Source organism: Chelonoidis abingdonii, chromosome 1 (assembly GCF_003597395.2).
Source record: "Chelonoidis abingdonii isolate Lonesome George chromosome 1, CheloAbing_2.0, whole genome shotgun sequence".
Taxonomy (NCBI): domain Eukaryota; kingdom Metazoa; phylum Chordata; order Testudines; family Testudinidae; genus Chelonoidis; species Chelonoidis abingdonii.
The window spans coordinates 166,828,137-166,852,198 of record NC_133769.1 but is presented as its reverse complement, the minus strand read 5'-3'; the positions used below and the strand labels follow the sequence as shown (position 1 = coordinate 166,852,198).

Sequence of the window (24,062 nt, the reverse complement as noted above, 5' to 3'; positions counted from 1 at the left end):
TTTAAAACCCTAAACAAAATGCAAAATTCCAGGCACAAATCCTTTATTGGTAGCTAAAGAGCATTCAAACTACAATGGCATGTAGTTCAAATGATTCCAAGCAAAGCGATTAGTTACAAGTGGCCAGTTTGTAACAAATTACTGACAGCAGATCTTAAATTTGCATTTAAGTTTTACATAAGATACAATTAAAACAGATACACACTTCAAGCATACACATATTTAATATGCGTAAGCTTGAACTATACTACACTAAAACTATATTAAAAATTGGCAAGCTTACTGTATAAATTTCATTGGTATCAGTTTAAAATCACTGTTGCTGCTTTATAAATTCTTTGTTATTTTTCTTTAATTGCTGTTACTGTTCAGCTTCTGGTCAGTCAGCTTTATTCTGTTCTGGTTTTCTTCTCTCTCTCTCTGCAGCAACTTTTCTGACTTCTTTCCAGCAGCTTTCCTTTGGCTTTCCTCACTCGTTTCCCATTCCTTCATCTGCTCCTGATTGAATCCCAACTACCACCTCTCTCTCTGACTTAGACTTCAACTCTGAAACTTCCTGCTGGCAGTTGGCCTTTTATGCTGCATTGTGGCTCTTTCCTAATATACCATATATACTTGTTCATAAGCCGAATATTTTTGGTAAAAAAGTGACGCATCAAAGAGCAGGGATTGGCTTGGAAATGGGTCTACACCAAAATGTGGTGATTTTAAACTCTATGGAATCATTGAATTTAATATCTAATATATTGTCATTTTGTTTACCTGGAGCATCTGCAGGCATGGAGCCCCTCAGCTCCCTGTGGCTGGGAACGGTGAACCGTGGCCACAGGGGGCTGAGGGGCTCCATGCTTGCAGATGCTCCAGGTAACAAAATGTCCTGACCCACCAGTGGCTTATCCTGACGGGCCAGGAGCTAAAGTTTGCCAACCTCTGAAACATAGGGTTGGCTTATGAAAGGGTCACACAATTTTTGCTATTTTTACCATCTTGGGGAGTCAGCTTATAAACGATTGGGCTAATGAATGAGTATATACGGTACCTAATTCTATTCTTAGAAGCAACTACCTCACAAAGGCCCAATATCAACCATTACTTCAGAGTTCTGATTAACAGCTCTGACCTTCAAAGCCAGTTCTGACTGGAGTGAGTGAGCTGTCCAGATAGCTGCTCAGTTAACTGACCTCTCTGGTCTGTCACCCCTTATTGCACATGCTCACTAGCCACCAGTCTTGCACATGCTCACTGTTGTCCTTAACCTCACAGCTGTGATTCTGATAATGCCCCCCCCCCCCCATATACATACATACGTACATATGCCTGGGCACCATTTTAGAAATCCTGGGTTTTCAACTGAGCATGCTCAGGGTCCATATCAGAGTGGAATGACTTTTGCTTATTCAGAGTAAAGATCAGAAAAACAAAGTGGAGAGTGGAGAATTTCTATAGTAACACAAGAGGAAGTGTTTTTGTGATGAACTTATAGTTGAAGTTCTGGACAAAGTCAACAAGAAAATCCACCACCAATGATGGATGTGTGGCTAGAGGCAAGAGGAAAGGCAGAAGCTGGCTGTGCAGCTTGAGGACAGGGTTTCAAAATGAGAGCAGGCACTTGCTTTGCATTTCCTGGAACAGGAATGGCAGCTAAGGGAGGAGGACACAGTTCAACAGAGAGAATTGTTTGAGAGCTGATATCACTAATGGTCACAAGAGTACCAAGCCCTGCTGTATTGCACACTCCACGGCCTGCGTCTCCTGTGTAGTACCCTGGGATTCAATCCAGAAACTGCTTAGAAAACTCTATGGCTCTGTGGTCCATGTAATCGGGTTGCATGAATGGCTACCAGGGCAACTTAACTCCATGTAATCCTCTGTATTTCTTCGCTCCTCTGTGGATGTCTCCACTACCCTTCCCCTTTGCCAACTGTGCAGCGAACTGGGAAAGGAGAACAGGGAACATACCATGGTAGTGAGTTTCTGTCTTGCACATGGCTGACTTGTTTGCACTTGTTCATGCTTTTTTCCCCTGAAAGGTTCTGTTGTTGTGTTTGATGTGGTAATGGCACCTGGCATGGCTGGCAATGGGGAAATGTTGTACTTTTCTAATATACAGTGGTGCAAGTAGGGCAGTACAATACACTGTACCAGTAAGATATTTATAGCCAGTACTCCATACTGGAAGGACAAAGGAGGAGCAGAATGTGGGGCCACCGGCACAAGACCTTCCACGCAGCTCTGTGCCTGTCTCTCCTGTCTGGGGTCTGTACAGAAGCCCTGCCGGAGGATGGGGCTGGGGAGCAGGATTGGAGGTGGTACAGCCGTGCCGGAGGAACTGCTGGCATGGGGTCTTTAGCCACTGTGGTTCTGGAGAGCCCTGCATTCAGAAGTCTCCGGTGCAATGGGAAGAAGACAGAGCCCCCACTCCAGCTAATGTGAGATGGATCATGGGGAGGACACTGGGAAAGCATGGATGCCCTGGGCTGGGGGTGGGGTGGGAGGAGTCATGTGGGAGGTCACATCCTCCCCCCCCTCAGCTGCTGCCCCCTTTTGCATCTCTCCTAAAAGTGCTGTGTGCCAGTAAGAAATGAATTCTACTTGCACCACTGCTAATATATGTTTGTTAAACTTTTTTTTTATGTTATCATGAAAGTTTTTATTGTGATCACTGCATCTCATCATACAGTGTGTTTTAAAAAAAATAAAGGTAAACATGATCAGGAACAATTAAGAATTAGTAAGCAAACACTATTCCTCTGTACAGTTAGGTACATCTATCCATAATTCAATCGCTTCCTTATCTGAATCCATACTGTGAATCATCCCCCACCACCTATTTCATAAGTGGTCATGTCATCCGTAAGCACATTGCAATCAGACCTCTACCCATCACTGTGCACTGGACCCCCACCCAATTAGTGAGCCCCATCCTCACCCCCTACAAGTACCTTCATAAAGGTACTATTTCCCCCTTCTTTTGGGCTATGCCAGTCCATAATGGGTGAGCACAAAGCATCCCTGATTTCTATTGCCAGGTGCATCCGTTTCCAGCTGGGTAGGTGCATTTTCTGGCTGAGGGTACTGATTCAATGGCCCCTGGTGGTCATAGGTGAGCCATTAGAAAGAAATGGCTCACCTCTGGCTTCACAAAGATTGTGAAGAGCACAGCAAGCCACAGTAATGAAGACAGCACTGATATGACACTGGCATCCAAATGGGTCTGTAGACATCTCCAACGGGCCTTCAATCTGCCAAAAGCACATTTAACAACCATTGTACACCTGCTGAGAGTTTAATTAAACCGTGTTTTGCCCAGGCCTCTGAAAGCAGGGTTTGGTTTCATAAGTGAAGGCAAAAGGGGCATGCCGCGTCACTCAGGATAACGGTGGTGAGAGTAACTCCATTTATGACAATGTCATTTAGTGGGAGTAATGTCCCAGCCTGCCCACGAACACAGATTCCTGACTGGTGAAAAAAACAGGCATCATGAATGTTTCCAGTGCAGCCCATGTTGACATTCATAAATCAGCCCCTGTGGTCCACAAGGACTACACAACAATGGAGTAGTATCCTTTGTGATTTAAGTTGATGTGTGCTCCTTGAGGAGGGCAAAATGTGGGCACATGAGTCACGTCAATGGCTCCATTGCAGTTTGGAACCCCCATACCCTCAAAGCCAGCAGTTACTTCAGGAATATCTTTTATGCCTATGACCCTGGGGTAAGCCATACACCTGATTGCCTCAGAAACCTCTGCCACCACTTTACGTCAGTCGACTTGTCAACATCAAACTGGTTGGCAACAGACATGTAGCAGTCTGGGATAGCCAGCTTCCAGAGGATTATAGCAACTCACTTCTGGACTGACAAGAATGCTGCATGTCTCTTTACACAGGAAGGTCCGGGCAAGCTGTTCACAAAACTCCAGAAATGTAGCTTTCTTCATGCAGATGCTCTGGACCCGCTGCTGCTTATCCCAGGTCTGCATGATGATGTGGTCTGACCAGTCGGTGCTTGTGGCCCTGCTCCTGAAGTGCCGACCTAAATAGGGGGCATCAGTGAGTGTTCTGAGTATTGTGAGCAGTATCAGCCAGTTAAAGTTTGCCATACGGAGTGGTACTCCGCCTCAGCTGCTGCCGCCTCCTCCACCATTATAAACTCTGTCTGGTGCCTTTGGTGGTTCAGAAAATGCCACCCAAGACTCCACCAGTGTTTCACGGATACTCTACCCATTTCCTGACACAGGAGTGAAAGTGCAAGCAAGAGCAGTTTTCCAAAAGTCGCCTCCTCCATGTTACTGGCTCCGGCAGCTGGGAGGGCACAGATCAAAATACTGCACAGCAGGATGTGTTAGCGGGGAGCTCAGACTTCCTCTAACATGTGGGGTGGATGGCCAAGTTTTTCCACAGTGCACCAACGTCAAAGGGCTAAACCAGCAACATTTCGAGAGGGAACTATGGAGTCTGGGATATGGTTAGTTTGACTCAGGGCTGTGCTGTAGTGTGGACAAAAGAGCCCCAGGTTAGAGCCCAGCTTAGAAAATTCTTAATGTAACGTTAACAATCAGTGTAGACACTTAAGCCCTCGGTTCATTAACCCAGGGTCAGCTGACTCAAGTTCTACTAACCCTGGGATTATATTGAAGTGTAGACATACCCCAGATGTCTCCCAGAGACCAGATGCTTGTAAGAGTTATTTAACTACTTAGCTGAAGCCTGTGTCATAGTCACAGGTTCCATTTACCTTGTCTCCCATTTTTAACTAAGTATTGCACCTTAAAGGACACTGACTGATATATGTTTAGTTTCTCCCCCTCCCCCAAATCTATAATAAATGGCAGCAAATATGCAATCTTGAGCCACATTTTAAAAAGAAATGCATTGCACATTTACAAACAGCCCTGTAAAATGGAATTTGTATACATATAATGAAAAGAAACAGAACAGTGAATTAAAAAAAGACTAAAACCAGCATACTGCCTGACATTATCCTCTTTTTTTGGCTTTAATGGATCTAGTGGCACATTATTTCTACTAGAGATTAATACTGCTCTCCACATGATCTTAATACACAGTTCTCTCTGATGGACTGCAACCTTGTCATAGTGGAGAGGCTTGCGTGGGACCCTCAGAGCTACATTGTCTGGAGATTTCATATTCCTGGTGGGGTCCCCCTTGGTGAACAGGTCTGAGGTGAGGCTCTTGACTAACCACAGTCCAAACTTCACAAGGCCCCAATGGTGGATCAGGTGCATATAGAGGACCTTTTAGTACTTGCAGCTCTGAAGGTGGATGAGGGCTGCAGCAAAAGGGAGGCCAGGGTTTTCCTCCTGTCAAGTCTTGTGTGGTCACTGCCTGAGCACCAGTTTTCCCACATTAAAAGATTTCACGTGCAGGCATCTGCAAAAGGGCTCACACCCTCACAAAGCCCTGTGGCAATAGATGCGTGGCAGTGAAGACAAGAGCAGTGATTTCTGGGAGTCTTTAGTCACAAATCTGCATGCAGGTGGCAGCCATATGACAGTCGTCTTCTGCTTGAATGAGACAGAAGTGCATTTCGGCAGCAACGGCTGTATGTTAGCAGGACTTTTTAGGATCCCCTCTGCTTACCCCAAATGGGGAGGAGCTAGACAAGGTGCCCCACACATAGGCTGTCTCTCACTCTTCTGACTGGATGGCCACATCCACTGGGATCAGTCAACTCTGTGGCTGAAACAAGAGATATGAGACAATGACTTTTGCCACCTCGAATGTCTGCACCCTTATGGACTCTCAGCACAGTGAATGACCAGAAAGAAGAGCTGCCATAATTGCCAGAGAATTGGAAAGACTCAGCATTGACATTGCAGCTCTTAATGAGACCTGCCAAGCCGATGAGGGCCAATGAAAAGAGGATGGAGGTGGCTACACCTTCTTTTGGCTAAGAAAGCCACCCAAAGAGAGAGACATTCACGGGATTGGCTTTGCCATCAAAAATAAGATTGCCAGTCAGGTTTTGTAACTTCCTGTGGGGATCAACAAGCATCTCATGACTCTTCAACTCAAGCTCAGCAACAACCAATATGCCACAGTCATCAGTGCATATGCCTCAACTCTTGATGATGAGGAAGATTAACAAGGAGCAGTTTTATAGAGCTTTTGATGCAGTCCTCTCACACCTAAGGCAGACAAACTCATCCTCCTGGGAGATTTCAATGCCAGAGTCAGACAGGATTTCCAACTCTGAAGTGGCACAATAGGCAAAGACGGGGTGGGAAATGTAAACCCCACTGGTATTCTTCTTCTCAACAAATTTGTGGAGCATGACCTGCTCATTGCAAATACCATCTTTAGGCAGAGTAACAAATTTAAGACCACCTGGAAATATCCTCGGTCCAAACACTGGCACCTCCTTGACTATGTTATAGTCAGAGCCCAAGATGACATCAATGTCCATATATCATGAGCCATGAGAGGCACAGATCACTGTTGAACAGACCATCAGTTAGTAAGATCAGTCATGTATCTGGTGCTCACTCCACCACACTGCAAATACCCAAAGTCTGAGCAAAAGCGGTGCAACTTCAAAGCACTTCAAGACCAAGCCAGCTGCGAGACATTCCAGCAACACCTGTCTGAGAAACTCTCTAACTTGCCTGATAACATCATTGACATTTGAGAGCACTGGGATCAACTTAAAAATGCCATTCACAGTGCATGTGATGAAACTAAAAGGTATTCCACTCATTAGCACCGAGACTGGTTTGACGAAAACAATGAGGAAATCCTAGCATTAATTCAACAGAAAAGGACTGCATTCTGTAATTGGCAAAATGATTCTTCTAACAATGAAAACATGAGGCTTATCACCTGCTCAGTGTCGAACTCCAAAGGAGTCTGCGTGATCTCAAAAATAAGTGGAGGCAAGAGAAGGTCTCTGAGGTTCCAGGTTTCGTAGACCAGGATGACATGAGAAGCTTCTTTCAAGCAACCAAAGCTGTATATTGGCCAAGCTTCAAACGCCCAACACTCTTACATTCCCAGGAAGGCTCCACCCTCCTCAAGGACAATGCAGCCATTAAACAACACTGGAAGGAGCACTTTGAGAACCTAGTAAACTGCAAATCCACGGTCTGTGAAGACACCATCAAATCTGTTCCACAATACTCAGCAATTGAACATCTTGCTGATCCACCATCTTCTGGTCCATCATGCCATCACCCAGACAAAAAAAATCACAAGGCTCCAGGCCCAGACAACATCTCAGCTGAGGTTTTTAAAAGCTGGTGGAACAGTTTGTCATAAACAGATAGCTAAGGGTTAATGTTTCTTTTACCTGTAAAAGGTTAACAAAGGGAACCACACACCTGACCAGAGGACCAATCAGAAAACCGGATTTTTCAAAGCTCAGGGAGGGAATTTTGGGGTGTGTGTCTTTTGTCTGAGTCTCTGTCTGTTGCTCTCGGCTCTGAGAGTGAACTTTCTCTCTTCAAGATTCTGTAATCTTCTGTTTCCAAGCTGTAAGTACAAAGGTAGGAAAGACAGTAAGCTTCTATTTGTTTTTTTTTTTTGTATTTACATGTGTGTAGTTGGCTGGAATGTTTTTAAATTGGATATCTTTTTGAATAAGGCTGTTTATTCATTTTTCTTTTAAGAACTTGACCTCTGTATATTGTCAACCTTGATACAGAGAATATTTTTATGTCTTTTTTCTTTCTTTTTTTATATAAAGCTTTCTTTTTAAAACCTGTTTGAGTTTTTCTGATACAGTTCTCCAGCACAAACTTTGCCAGCTCCTCGACAAAATCTGGACCTATGAAGAAATTTCACCTGACTTTAAGAATGCCAATATTGTTACAATATTCAAGAAAGGGAATAAACCTTTGTGTGGAAACTACAAAAGTATTTCCCTCCTCTCCATTGCAGGGAAGATCCTTGCCCAGATCCTACTATACTGATTTCTCTCCCTTGCTGAGGAACTCCACTTTTCTCCATTTACCTTGCCATGATCCTGTTTCTCATCCATGACTGCCTTCCTGATGGGATCGAGGTTGAGTATCGTATGAACGATACTCCTCAATCTTTAACAAATTTATTTGTGCATAAGCTTTATGAAACCTTAAGCCCAAATAAATTTGTTAGTCTCTAAGGTGCCACAAAGACTCCTTGTTGGTTTTGCTGATACAGACTAACACGGCTACCACTCTGAAACCTGTCCTCAATCTCTGACATCTCCAAAAAAAATCTAAGATCACGAAAATTGTCATCATTGATCCTCAGTATGCAGATGACTGCATCATCATTGCACACACACACACACAGGGGCAGAGCTGCAAAGTATCCTAAATCTTTTTGCAGATACCTATCACAGCCTGGGGGTCTCTCTCAACATTGGGAAAACCAAGGTACTCTACTAATCCTCACCTGCACAAACTACTCTTCGTACTCCACAAATCAAGTACTCTTCTCTGAGTTAAATCAGGGAAGAAGGGGTCACGAAGGGCAGCAGAAGTGCTTCAAAGACATATTGGGAGGCATCAACCCAACAAACGAAAGGACTTGGCGCAGAACAGGACACAGTTGCACTACGCCAAGCCACAGCTCACTTTGAGGAGAACAGACGTGCTCATGAGACAGAGAAGTGACAAAGGAGGAAAGAAAGGGCACAACAGTCCATCCAACAACTATGTTTCCTTCAAATTACACCTGTCACTTCTGTGGGAAAATCTGCAGGGCATGAATTGGGCTCTTCAGCCAGTTAAAAACCCACAAATGAACCCCTTCTACAGATATCATCCTTGCACTGAGGGATACCCGAAGAAGAAGATTTAATACACAGTTTATGCTTCTATAGTTCCAAGCAGAGCTCAAATTCAACGGTATATAATATAGTACTCTCCAGTAAGTAAACTAAAATTGCTGTCCTGTGTGATAACTTACAAGGTTTAAGATCTCACAGCTATACAATGTTAAAACTAAGTGTTAAGATGTCACATTCATATAGAACAATTGCGATAGATATAAAGGTGATTACAGACATTGCTCAAGTGCAGGGCTAGTAAAGCCAATAACCTGTATAAGAAAAAAGCATTTAGAAGTAGAGCTTTTGGGAAACTTCATTGAAATGATTTTCCAACTAAAAATTACCTTTTTTCTAAACTGAAATTTTCCACAAGAAAATCTAAATTTTACTGAAAAAAATTCAATATTCTGTCAAGAAAAATCTAAATAATGGCTTCCTGGCTGTGTCCGCCTGGAAAGGTCTTCTCAATTTCACTTTCTCCCAGTGAAATTAACAGAAGGTTTCCTGGAGGGCTGCCTCCCTTCCTTCCCACATGCATGTTTTCATAAAATCCTGTAGAGTGCAATGTCACAAAATGAATATTTGTTTGTAAACTGTATCCATATTGACAGGAGCTTTATCTGTGACAGTTCTTAGTATTGCTTTCATATTACTGTGTATTCCTCCAAACCTTTTCACAATTTACCAGATTAAGGGCTTGCTCCATCAGGGTGCTGAATGCCTCCTGTCCTCAATGCCCATAGAAGCGATCAAAGATGCTCAACTCTCAGCTCTTTGCAGGGTCAAGCTCTAAGGCTGTGACCTACCTGAAGTGATTGAAAAATTTTGGTCACCACCTTAAAACTGTGGGGATGTATGTAGACAATAGTATTAATTTAATGTCTTAAATGCAAAAAATTGCTAATGCAGTTTTATGGGTGCACAGTTAAACATTACCCAAAGTCAGGAAGTGCTAATGTTAAGGTTCCACCAGTAGTGTTAACTCAGCCACATGTCACATCCCCTGTTTTTATGGTACACAAGAGGGCACTCTGTGAAGTAGAAGGGGAGGTCAAACCTGTCTTCCTCTCCCTTCCTTTTGTGTTCCCCATGTAAGTGCTAAGCACAACTAGTCTTTGTACACAGGGCAGTGCAAGGCCCAGCTCCTGTCTAGTGCTCCTGGGGACGCAAGCCATTGTCAAGATTTCAGGCTGTGGATGGGCTGTGGTGGAGCTGGCTGTTCAAGGAGGGGGCAGCATGTTGTGTGAGCAATATATTTACTCTCCCTGGAGGTCCGTGAAAGAAGCTCTACTGTGGTGCAATGCTTCCTGAACATCCCCTAGCATGTCAGATCAGCTCCACACCATGCCCAACACAGACCTGTCCCCAACAGACACAGCTGGATCTTTGATCAGAAAAATAGAATAGAAAGTATTATATCCACCAAGACTGAGTAAAACACTCTGAGAAATTTCCATTTCCTAAATTTTTGTTTGTGCTATTAAGTATCTTAATGTTGCATCTGCAAGAGATTTTTTCCTCTTGTTTAATTTCCTCCTGTAGATATTTAAAGAAGGGTTGTGGTGGGGAATGAAAAAAGATTTAGGGCATTTTGTTGCCTCATGGAGCATAATGGTTCTGCCAGCATTACCAGCAGGGCTTTTAAAACTTCTAAAATCCAAATAGCTGAACACATCCAGCTGTGACTATCTAACAGTTTTTTTTAAGTGCATAGCTAACAACTTAACTTAATTTTCTAATTTTCTACTGAAGATACTCAGTCCACTGTTGTATTTTCATACTCATCAGAGTTCCTCAATAGAGACTATTAACACACTGAGTTTGACGTTTCAGTGTTCAGCTACTTTTATGTTGCTTTGGGGGAAAATATGCAGGGAAAAATGTGTTTGTTGCAGTACGCATACTATAAACAATTGAAGTCATTTTGCTAAAAATTTTAATCAAAAAGGTGAATATTTTAGAATATTATGACCATGTGAAAATAGGGAGTTACACTGTTTTGGTAGCTTTTGTCTCTTATATATAGGCCATGTGGCTCTAACTCTGTTAGAGAAAACTAACTACTGTAACTGATTGACTATACAGCGGAAACAGTGAACAGACTATATGCATACCCGTCAGATAAAAGTGGAGTAAAATAATTTCTCTAATCTCTTTGTTATATAAATTGTAGGTATTGCATGTAATAACAGCTAGTTTAAGAGAAATCAAGCAGAAATGTGATATAATTCAGTGGTGAGTTTTCAAAATGTGACTAAGTTTCTTTGAACAGAAATTTAAGCACCGAAATGACCTCCATTTGTTTAATATTACACTAATTTATGGCCCAGGCCTGAAGAAGAGGTCAGAGTAAGTTCAAAAGCTTGTTTCTCTCACCAACAGAAGTTGGTGCAATAAATTACCTGACCCATCTTGTGTCTCTAATTGGTCTCATGGCAATGAACTCATTGACTATTGGTGCTTTGGAAAGGCAATGTCTTTCTGGCTGAATCAAAATGGTTTGTATGCATGTCTCTGTAGGGCCTACTCCAGCTTCCCAAAACAGTTGCGAAGCTTGTATTGGCAGAAGCAAAAGTGGGTCTCTAGATAAAAGGAATTATTTGGGGGAAGTTCTGTGGCTGCTCACAGTCATTTTATGAATTAGGTATATAAAGACTGGGACAAAGCTAAGTATTACGTAATAGAGGCCTCAGTCTCCAGTGCTTTATATCTTATGGAGTCATTCATATTCTGTGTTCATTGAGTACTAAAGAAATATAAAATGACTTTTAATCCCAACGGAAATGTTTTACACTCTCTTTTCACAACTGTAAATGACTCCACAGTTTGCAAGGCAGAGGACAATCAGGCTCAAGAAATTTTCTTTGAATGAAGAGGTGGTTTTTGCCCCTCTTTTTTTTCTTTCTTTCTTTTTCTCTTTCAATGGGTGTTGTGTGCATTTTTCCCAGGGCAGAATATCACCCTGCTCATGGGAACTTCAAGAATGATCACTTCCTGGATTTTTAATCACTTGTGTATAGGAAGCCCACTTTGAGTAACCTCAGTTATTAAATCAAGATTGGATGTTGTCAAAGTTAGACTCAGGACTCACAGTTTGTCAGACCACTCTGTTTTATTAGCACAGCGCTCTGCTAATAACACCCAGATAACGTGAGCACTATGCAAGACACAAACTATCTTATTTATACAGATAAAAGGGCGAGTACTTAACAAGATAACAAAGGAAGCAGAATCTGATAAGTTTACCTGGGCTAGGCATGCATATCTTATTTCCTTACTAACTATTACCTATCTTCTGTTAATGTTTCGCCATTAGCACCCTTGTTTATGCCTAATGTTTCTTTTCCTGACACCTGTATTTCAACATTTCTTATTTCTGCTTAAAGGTACATACAACATTTCTTTAATCCATTTTTATTTTTACAATATAATTCATTCTACTTTCACATGTCCAAAGATACGTTCTAGTTCAAAAGGAATTATTTTGGGGAAGTTCTGTGGCTTGTGTTATACAGGAGGTCGAATTAGATGATTACAGTGATCCTTTTTGGCCTTGGAGACTATGTACCTGGCTAACATCAGGGCCGGCTTCAGGCACCAGTTTAGCAAGTAGGTGCTTGGGGCGGCCACTCGGGAGAGGGGTGGCAGGTCCAGCTATTCAGCAGCAATTCCACAGAGGGTCCCTCCTGGCTGGAGCGAAGGACCTCCTGCTGAATTGCTGCAAATTGTGATCACGGCTTTTTTTTTATTTTTTGGCTGCTTGGGGTGGCAAAACCCCTGGAGACAGCCCTACTAACATGCTGCTGCTTGCTCTTAGGCTGTGTGTTTCTTTACCCTGCTCATTTTCCTGGTGAGCTCTGTGCATCATCAAGCTGTCAACTGACTGTGACAATACTTCGCTTCTGTTTACAGCTTCTGTATTTTGGACTGTTGCAGTGGCTGGGCTTTTTATGTGCCTGGTTTAGTTGTTCTCTGATGGAACGGAATATCTGTGTAGGTGGAGAATGAAATGCCTCTACCTTGCCCCCTGCTCTCCCAGGGATCTGTTGAAGTACCCTATTTAGGTGCAACCTGTGACCTGGGAAAATACTGTCTATAAGAGATTCATTATTATGGGGCATCAGAAGTGCCATATTGCACTCAGGTGGAATACAAAATGAGTGAACCCTGAGATGTTTTAAGCACTATTGACTTACTGGACACAAAATACAGTATTTAATGATAAAATGCACCCTCCAAAAATGAAAAACTTATCCCAGAGTTGTGAATCTAGAAACTGTGGGCAGGCAAATATAGACAGATTTTTAAACAGTAACAAACCTACTCTGAAATAAACTCTTACCTAGTATGTCTCTTTTTGAAAGCCCTGATTAAGGGGATGGGGGATGTCTTCTTGCTGATTACAAAGAAAACCAGTCTTGATAACAGTGATTGAAGTCTTATCTTCATATTTTACAGATTCAGTAATATTTTGCTTGAATTATCCATTGTTGATTGTTTTGTATTGGGGACAGCAGTATGTGTTCTCTTACATCAGGGGTAGGCAATTGTCATGGTATAATTCCCCACTCTGAACCTTAGTGTCCAAAAGATGGGGTACCAGCATGAATTTCGGTAAGCTCAATTACCAGCTTAGTACTTGTAGCGCTGCCACCAACCAGGAATTCCAGTGCCTGGTACACTCTGATCCCCCCAAAACCTTGACCGGGGAACCCCAAGACCCAGATCCTCTGGATCTTAACACAAGGAAAGTAAACCTTTTCCCCCACCGTTGCCTCTCCCAGGCTTCCCCTCCCTGGCCCAGGGTTACCCTGGAAGATGATCACTGTGATTCAAAACTCCTTGAATCTAATAAACAGATTGAGGAAAATCAACCTTCCCCTCTCCTTCTCTGCTCCCCTCCCAGACTCTCCCTGAAGAGAAAGTAATCACTAACACAGAGAGAAATTAATCTCTCTCTCTCCCCCTTACCCTCCTTTCTCCCCACCAATTCCCTGGTGAATCCAGACCCTAGTCCCCTGGGTCCCACTACCAGAATAAAAAAAACAATCAGGTTCTTTAAAACAGAAAAGCTTTTTAATTAAAGAGAGAAAAACAGTAAAATTATTCTTGTTAAATTTTTAAGAATGGAATATAGGTACAGGGTCTTTCAGCTTATAGACACTGGGAATACCCCCAGCCTAAGTATACAAGTACAAATTAAAATCCTTTCAGCAAAATACAAATTGAAGCCAATAACATTCCCTTCCAGCAAATGCACATTTTGCAAATAAAGAAAACAACATAAGCCTAAATTCACCTTATCTACCTAGTAACTCACTATATTCTGAACTCATAGACCCTGTATCGGAGAGATTTGGAGAGAAACCTGGTTGCAATAACATAACTGGTCACTTTCGAGCCATTTAGAGAACAACAACCAAAAAATTCACGAGCACACACAAAAAACTTTCCTCCCTCAAGATTTAAAGTATCCTGCCCACTGATGTCTCTGGTCAGGTGATCAGCCAGGGTACTTGAACTTGTTAACTCTTTTAACAGTCAAAAGCACACTCATAATACTTTCTGTCTCTTAACTCCTATCATCTGTTTATAGACAGCAACCTATCACACGGCCGAAATGCCGGCACATGAGCTGATTTTTCTCAGTGGCACCAGACTGCCAGGTCCTGGCCCACCGGTCTGGGAGGCTCTGCATTTAATTTAATTTTACCATGAAACTTCTTAAACATTTTAAAAACCTTATTTATTTTACATACAACAATAGTTTAGTTATATATTATAGACTTATAGAGAGAGACCGTCTAAAAATGTTAAAATGTATTACTGGCACACGAAACCTTAAATTAGAGTGAATAAATGAAGACTCGGTACAGCACTTCTGAAAGGTTGCCGACCCCTGTCTTACATACACCCACCGCCAAGGGCTAATGGGCGGCTTTACCCTGAGAAATACTGAGGTGTGCCGGTAGTTAGGTTTGCTACGTATACTTAGCTGTTAAATACTGATAACTTTCTACTTTTTTCCTTTTTTTAAAAATGATTTGCTAATTGCCTGCCCTCCACCCCAATTAATCTAAGAATCTTTTATTTTGAAGGGAGGAGGGAATTTCAGTTGGGAGGTATTTAAAATACAAACCCAAAATTCTTACTATTGGGGATGAGGGGAAATGTGTGTGTGTGTGGGGGGGGGGAAATGGCATGCTGCAAAAGAGTCAATAATATATTTCTCTATGTATGTACCCTATGTATTACCTACTCTTTGGCCCATTGATCCTGCTTAAGGGGTAGGAATAACTTGTGGGGTGTTGGGGCTGTGTATAGGGAGCAATGCTTCATCTGTGTGGCTGCACAGGTGTATGTACACTCCACACACACTTTCCTGTGGACACCTCCTCATCCTATCAATCCCTCTGGACCCAGTGCTTAATTTGTGCCAGGGCTTACCAGGACTAAGCCCTAGCACCTCTAGTCTTGGCAGCTGATAGCTCTGGCACCTCTGGGCTTGGTGTTTCAGTTATGAATTTTAAAAAATTATTTGAGCCCTGGTGCCTAATTGCTCGAGCTCCAGCACGTCTTTCGTTACAAATTAAGCATGTGGATCTGCAGTGTGATCTTCCCATATCTTTCCAAAAAGACAAAATCTGGATTGTTAACTTCTGTTGGAAATTCCAGTGCAAAACCTGTAGGTTTTCTGTATGCATGTGTGTATATCAGTGGCACAAGGAAATTCATACAAGTCTAATTTTATTGCACACATGCCTTTTAATTGTGGTTGCTGGTTGCCTGATTTTAGCTAAAACAAAATAAATTGTTGAGGGAGGGGTAAAAATGACAATTAAATCTTTGATACTGGGGCTGCCATCTCTATCCTGTTGGGGTTAGGGGATAATTTAAGCAGCAAGGGTTCCTGGGTGAAGGGCACAGGACCAACAGAGATGGAGAAAAGTGGGAAATTCTTTCCCCCATTCTAAGAAAGTTTCTGCTCCTGCAAGGGAGCAAGGATTGTGCCTGGTAGTTTCTTTCAAGCCACCCTATTAATCTATCTGCTACTCTCTCTCCAATTCCGATGGCTGATTTCATGAACAGCATATGTGAAAAGGAAGCCCCCAGACCACAAGAACAGCAGACGGCAGTGGTGGCCCACATTATCAACCAATTTCTTAAGTCAAACTCTAGGGACTGGTGAGGGACAGTTATTCCAACCCTCTCTGGCAGTGATTCCCCTCCCTTTACTTTCAAACACCATTGAGCCAAAATGTGTGGGGGGCAATCAAGTCAGTGTACCAGTTAGGAGTCTCCTCCCCCCTGGTGAGTTAACTTGCTATGTGTTCTGTCTGTACCGTTAAATGAAGAAAGAATGGTTCAATGGTTGGAGTGCTACCATAAGACTGGGTTCAATTCCCTGTTCTTCTGCTGCCTTCCTGTGTGGCCTTGGACAAGTCACTTAGTCTCTCTGTGGCCTATCTGTAAAATGAGGATAGTAGCACTTCCCTACTTCACAGAGGGGTTGCTAGGATAGGGTGACCAGATGTCCCGATTTTTTAGGGACAGTCCCGATATTTGGGGCTTTTTCTTATATAGGCTCCTGTTACCCTCATTCCGATTTTTCACACTTGCTGTCTGGTGACCCTATGTTAAAGATTGAGGTGTTCAAATACTGTGGTGATGGGGATCATAGGAGTACCACAGATAGTTACTAGTGTTTTAAATGTTCCTAAGATGAAAATAGCATTGGATCTATGAACTATGGTGGGAGTAAAAGACAGCAAATGAGTTGGAGGGACTAGAAAATAAATATCACTAGGTCTTTCTAAAATTTGAAAATACATGAACAATTTTACTTTATCCTTACTGTTTTTCATTTAGGGATTTCAAAGTGCTGTGCAAACATAAATTAAATGTCTCAACAGCCCAATATGAAGTGTTATAGCTAAGGCTGTGATTTTAATATGATGGTCACAGAAAGCATGGATTTAAATTATTTCTGTGAAATCTTGAAAGTGGTTTGGAGACCGAGCCCATCCAGCACTCACCTCACAGCTGCATGTCTCGTGCCATGAGGCTGGGCCCAGCGCCACACTGCAGGCATTATGACCTAGCACCAATCCGGTTAGGTACATCCATCCCTCTTCTGGGTGGACATGAATAATACTGTATCCAGATGAGAGTGTAAGAGAAATTTAGGAGAATTTAAGAATTTGAATTTGATGAGGATCTGGGATTTCCCCTCTTGTCTAACAAAAAGTGTCAAGGTTTCTAATAACCACAAACAGTCATGATCTTGTTTGTACAACAAACAGGAATACATTTTAGTTGCTAAACTTGTCAGTGAACTGTATCTAACTCTCACCCCTATCATGAATCCTGCCCACAATTTGCCATCCTGTGGACCAGTGCTTCTCGAGTCGGGTTGCCCTTTGTTCAGGGAAAGCCACTGGCAGTCCAGGCCAGTTTGTTTACCTGCCACATCTGCAGGGTTCGGCCAATCGCAGCTCCCACTGGCCACGGTTCGCAGCTCCAGGCCAATGGGGGTTGTGGGAAGTGGTGCAGGCCGAGGGATGTGCTGGCTGCCCAGCTCTCATTGGCCTGGAGCAGCAAACCGCGGTCAGTGGGAGCTGTGATCGGACGAACCTGCAGACGCGGCAGGTAAACAAACCAGCCCGGACTACCAGGGGCTTTCCCTGAACAAGCAACAGACCAGCTTTGAGAAGCACTGCTGTAGACAGGAAACTAGCTGGCAGTTTGAAAAGGTTTGTAATATGACATGCCATCAGGAGACCTAAATTCCCAAGCCCATTTAAATCTGTTGAAAAAATATCAAGTGTGCAGGTTAAACACACAGAAAAAGTCAACCCAGCTCCTTAAAGTTGTGAAGGAAACTTCACAAAACTGTGAACTGCAACTTGCCTTTGAGTGTATTTTAGTAATGAAATAGAATGTTCACTGGGTTCAGCAGCCACCTTTTACAACAATCCTAGCTACAACCACTCTGCTGTAAAACTGGCATGGATGGGTGAAATAAAGTTAACCAGGATATAATTACTTCAGATATTTGCAGTAGATTAAAGAGCAATTTGTATTGTTTTCCTAAGGCTCCTTTCTTTCTGTGGTCTCCCTCCCACCTTTCTTCATACACAATTTATGGATCAAACCTCCTTAATTAAATAAAAAATCAGATCTGTCTTTTTTTTTTTGTTAACTTTTAGTGATTTCTGAGTGATTCTTTGTCATGTAGGAAAAATATTTTTAATATGTCCTTAAGTTCCTTCTGAAGTCATTTTTCAAGTGAAGAGAAATACCACTGGACAGAATGTATGCCTTTTCTGTTGATGAAAATGTTACACAGATGAGGAAATTAAACTTATTTATTTATGGTATGTCTAACAAGTTTCAACAGTACTTCAGTTAAAATGCTGCCAAATATCTTTGCATTCCCCCACAAACCTTGGCAGTAGTATACTGTGTATATTAAATATGAGAAACTATGGCAGGCCATGTGAGTTTTGTTCCACATTTTTGATAGTTAATATTACAGTGACTCGTACTCATTAACATCACCATTTTTCAGGATGGTGGATTGGGTGGGGGGGGATCTGGCAAATACTATTGGAATATGTTTTTAATTTCAAAGTTCCTCCTACCTTCCTCCCTGCATACTAAATTTTAGACTGCAGAAGGTAATGCCTCAGTTTCCCCATTTGTAAAGTGTGTGCAATAATATTGAACTTTACATTAAAGCTCTCTGAAATCCTTGGATGAAAGATATGTAAGCCTAAAATGTTATTTATTTACTATACTTTATCTTTCTTAAAAAATATGTAGGGCCAGATTCTCTGCTGCATTCAGGATCTTCTTGTTGGGGGAGAGGGATTGCGAGGAGTTGCTTGTGCTTCCCTGGTTGCAGGGGCCAGTATAACACTGGTGCTCATTCTGGCATACTTTAGAGAGCACCACAGGGACTATGTAAAATAAGCCTACTGGCTATGGCAACAGATGGGGTTGTCCAAAAGGGGAGAATAGTTACACACGTTCACATTCTAGCTACACTCACTCCTACTCCCAATGCACCCCTTCTGCTGGGGGTTGCAGGGTGGGGAAGGTGTTTACATAGAAAGTGACTAAGCTATCTCTACCCCAGCTTGGGAGATACAGTGGCTTTCCCAGCGTCTTTGTGCTGCTTTGGTGACTCAAAGGGGCTAGAAAAACAAGAGAACTGGCCTTTTGTACAGAAAATCTTTCCAGATTTTCAAGAAATTTCATACCACTTTCTCTAGAAACCCACAAGGAAAACCTTCTCTGAGCCCAGATTATATAGATATATGAAAGAGTGGAAAACATTATTTTAAGAAAATATTCATTTGATATGGTTTCCTCTTTGTGAAGAATAGTTCTTTCATTTCTGTTGAACAGATTTTATACAGTTCGCTACAGGGAAAAGGATAAAAACAAGAACTGGGGTTTTCAGCTTTGTCCAACTACGGAGACAGTAGTGGAGAATCTGAAGCCCAACACACCTTATGAATTTGGAGTGAAAGACAACACAGAGGATGGGATCTGGAGCAAGATTTTCAACCATAAAACCATCCTATTTAGTAAGTACTTAGCCGTATTTCCTTGAACTTACAAATATCTAATTTGTCAGCAAACTTTCTTTTATTCTTTTAAAGTAATCTATTATAGACCAGTTCATTGACATGTTGGGTAGTCAGTCATGTGAATATATTTCAGCTCTGTCTCTAGCATATTTTATAGGAATATGTAAAACTTGAAATACTGCTTAAAAAGCCGTTATCTACCTAACTGAAACATTTTCCATTCGAGATACAAACAACATAAGAACGTGTTGCAAGTTACCATAATTGGAACAGTGATGGCTCTGGAGCAATTTTAAATATTGTCCGTGTATGACTGCACTGTTGGCTGGAGTCAGCTTTGCTCCATATGCCATTAATGGGAATTACACTCTTTATTTCAGCTGGAGCGGGAGCAGGCTCCTAGTCTGAGTATTTTTGTACTACTCTATACTTATTGATTTCAGATTGGTAGTAAGCTGGGCAGGGACTGTGGTTTTTGTTCTGTGTTCGTACAGTGCCTAGTACAATGGGGTCCTGATCTTTGACTGGGGCTGTTAGGCACTATTGCAGTACAAATAGTCATAGTAATAATAAAGTTGAATTCTGACTCGTAAGTAGTTCTCCCTTCACTAAAGCATCCTTTCAGTGCTCTGGTGAAAACTTACTCTGATTTGGCCAATTCAAGAGACTTTGCAAAGTGCACTTATGTGTGTGCAGTCATGTGCTTTCTCTGTATCTCTCAAACATATCTTTAGTCAGATTTTCATAGAAACAGCAATTTTTCTGACGAAAAAACACCAAGTCAAGAAATTCCCTAACAGCTCTACCACTGAAGCAGCTCTGTATCACTCTGATCTGGGAGTGTTCCCCCAGGGTTAAATCTCCCCCTTTTGAGTCTCTTGTGACTTTGAACCAGTGTAAAAGGACTGTGGAGCATTCTGTGGAATCTGGCCTACTACTTTCTCTGTAGGATCCCTGACAAATTCAGTGCATAGGATGGATAGCACTCAGTAAATGAGGGAAGTAGCTCAATATTTCTTTTGATCTCTTTTATTTGATGGATTTCAATATGACTTACTGCACACCATTCAAACCCTGAACACAAAGGGTTGTGGTGGTGGTGGTGGTGGTTGTTGTTGTTTTTAATTTCTTCATGGCTTTTCAATGGTTGTCATCATTGTAATGTTTAAGCCTCACAAACATTGACTAATTTATTTTTGCAATACCGCTGTAAAGTAGGGAGTTGGTGTTACGCCTGTTTTATAGTGAACAACTGTCAAGTAGTAACGACTCTCTGTTGATGTGAGCAGGATTTGAGCCACCAACCTAGGACTCTTATCTCAAATCTTATTTCACTGGACTATGCAAGTTCCCAACAAAAAGCATATCTGAGGGAAGTTCTCAAATAGATTTTCCCTTTATTTGAATAAATCCCAGTTGATGAATAATTGCACAGCTGGTTATACGAACATCAGTTGCACAATAGCTTTCATTTTATATTGGAAAAGAAAGCAAGTCAAATTTTGAAGGAAAAGAAAATTTTTTTGCAAACATTTGTTTAAATAAACCTGTTTTGCAGGCATTCACAGTCCCTTTTAATTCACTTTGCACAAACATTTATATAAGTGAATTTCTGATCGAAGTACTGTTTGGGTAAAGAGAGAGTGTCATAAACACTTGTGAAAATATGTACTCAGTATTTCTATTTCAACTGGAAACAGGAAGAATAGAAAGCTTATTTATGTAAGATTTTTTCAGTCCAATTTTTGGATGAGATTCAGAAAAACATTGGGCTTCAATTTCAAAGCGTGGCCAAGTTAAAGCTTGGCATGGCTCAGGACAAGGAGGGCGGACCTGTGGGGTAGCTTTCCACCCTGGATGGGGACTGTACTGACTCAGCATAATTTAAAGAAACCCCAGAAACTCTTCTAACTTACAGCAGCCTATAGTAGTCCTATCTCTACAGCATGGGTTGTGAGGGGGAGCACTGGAGGGCCTTTCTTCCATCTTTGCATTACCCTGGGGAACCCCATATGTCAGGGGTATTCCCAGATGCTTGCTTCTGCTGATTTTCTAAGGTTCCCCAAACACTTTGGGATCTTTATTAATGAAAGAAAGGAGCTAAAGGACAAATACTGAGCAGGGGCAGCTCTAGGGATTTTGCCGCCCCAAGCACAGCAGGCAGGCTGCCTTCGGCAGCTTGGCTGTGGGGGGTCCGCTGGTCCTGCGGCTTCGGACCTCCGGCAGGCACGCCTGCGGGATGTCCACCAAAGTCGCAGGACCAGTGGACCCTCCGCAGGCAAGTCGCCGAAGGCAGCCCGCCTTCCGCCCTCGTGGCGACCAGCAGAGCGCCTCCCGCGGCCTGCCACCCCAGGCACGCACTTGACGTGCTGGGGCCTGGAGCCTCCCCTGATACTGAGAGATGCATGAGCGCCTTGAAGCCAATAGAAGGTCAGCATGATCACTATCTGTCCCCAGTATCTCTAAAGACTCCACATTATAATGTCTGGAGTGTAATTTACTGTACTGTACATAGCACATATCTGAATGATGTTTGGGCAGCTTCCTTTTATAGCCACTGACCATTTCCTGTATGCAGGGAGAGACAGATGTTTGCACTTGGTTTCAGAGACTGATTTGGGGCTGATGATTGGGATTTTTTTTTAATCAAAAGTTGTACTTGATTTGAGTTTTAGGGAAAGAAATCTTAATGTATACTCCATGGACTCCATTGTAGCAGCAAATAGTTGGGGAGTTGTCATTACAGTTGCTCTCTGCAGTCTAGAACCCCATAATAGCAAGAAACCAGAGTCATTTAGGAGCCTTTTCAGTGATTTGCTGAGTTACCTACTATCAAACCAAAACTCTGGGGACTAGATAACCCTTTGGGGGCAGAGAAAATCCAATTTTCAATTCATAGTTGATGGTGGAAAAGGAATTGCAAGTGACCAATATTTTTTTTAAGTAAAGTTTATTAAAAACGATGACTATAGGTTATTTTTGTCAATACATTTGAAGTCAGACTCAAATTACCATCAAGCAGTTTAAATAGTTAATGGTCCAAATGTAAGTTGAGTAAACATTTAATACATGTGAGATGATGTTTTTGGAAGAAGAGAGTTCTAATAAAAATACATTGCTTTGGAGATTATTAATAGCATAGTATATTAGAAAAGGCCTAGTAAAATGCAGTCCAAGGAAGAAAATGGAAACAAAAGAAGAAAGTAAACTGCATTAAAAAATAGCACTGATTCTGTTCACATACGGTGAGGTTTCCTGTATACTTAAACAAAACAAAGATCAAAATGTTTCATTTGACTATCCAAAATGGTAGGAGTTATTGTGAATCTAGTTTCCTACAGAAAATCTCTGAAATTTGAAATCCCATGTTGCTTGGGGGCAGAGGGACAAAAAACAAATGCCATGCATATAGTGTCCAACAGAAGTACAATCTCAGCAGAAACATTTGGACCATGAGACTGGTCATGGAGTTATTAATGAAAATGGGGCATGTGTCACCTAGGAACACAATCTCAATAAAGATAAAAATTGCATATAATTTTTTTTTGATTCCTGGAGATGACACATTTTATGAGGCACTGACCAAACATTTTGGTTCTTTATCAGGTCTTTTGTGACTAGATGTCTCCATCACCCTCTGTACTAGAATGTACGTTATTTTTATATGTATTCCAGTAACCCTTTGAGACTCCAGTTGAGATTGTGTCACCATTGTTCTAGATGCTATACAAACACAGAATGTCCCTGTCACAAATGCCTTGCATTCTAAATAGAAAAACCCGAGTAAAAGTGATAGGGGAAACAGAGGCATAGAAATAGGAAGTGGTGCAGCTGAGACTAGAAACCAGGTCTTCTGACTCCTGGTCAAGTGCCCTAAAAGCTAGACCATGCTGCCTGCAAATTTGAAGAGCTTGATATCAGTGGGAGTTGAGTGCTCAGCACTATTTAGGAGGCCCACAGAATCTTGGAGGATCAGCCCCTGGTGTGCTGGTGGGTGGGGGGCACCTCTAGTCGGTGGATTGGGCTGTTTGTGCAGAAATTTCAAGTGCTAGTTTCAAATCAGTTTAGTAATTAGCATAAGTGTACTTTGAATAGTGTCCCTATGGGTGCTCCACTTCACGTGCCCAGGTGCCTTTGATCAGAGATTTTCAGTGGCAGTGCCTGTTTGTCCCACACATGCACTCTACACATTTTTGTGCCCCATAAGATGCATAGAGCGGTGTGGTCAAAATGCTCTCAGTTCCTTCTTAACTGCTTTCAGCCTGAGAAAGTGTGTCAAGTGTGCTTGCTTCACTTAGACATAGTTGAATGTAGGTTTTTTCCTTAGTTTTTCTTAGCTTAGTTTAGTTGTAGTATTTAATTTGGGGGATTGTTGTTAGTTCCTTCCCCCCCTTTTTTTTCTTTTCCTGCTTAAAGGGTTATTCTGGACCTTGACTCTTTTGGGGTATGCCAGTATCCCCAGGCTTTAAGCATTTTTTTAAGCTATCCCAGTCAGTGATAAACACTCTCGGTGCCTCCATTGCTTGGGAGACACCCGTATACCAGCTAACAGTAGGATCTGCTCTTCCTTACAGAACAGATCTCATAAAAACAGGAAAATAAAATGTAAATTGTTAATGATGGAGCAAGCCCTAAGGCCAGCCTTGGACCCAGACTCTGAGAGCTCGCCTGTACACTGGCTTGTGACCACA

At 42.1% G+C, this 24,062-nt stretch overlaps 1 protein-coding gene across 15 annotated transcripts in view; it reads left to right on the top strand.

The window, feature by feature from the left end:
- The window catches only part of ABI3BP (ABI family member 3 binding protein), a 304,680-nt gene that overhangs the window by 94,809 nt on the left and 185,809 nt on the right, over nucleotides 1–24,062 (top strand). For all 15 annotated transcript variants that reach the window (XM_075072439.1, XM_075072438.1, XM_075072445.1 and 12 more), the window contains exon 5: nucleotides 19,187–19,368. In XM_075072439.1, coding sequence (XP_074928540.1) covers nucleotides 19,187–19,368 — 182 coding nt within the window. The remainder of the gene's footprint in view (nucleotides 1–19,186; nucleotides 19,369–24,062) is intronic.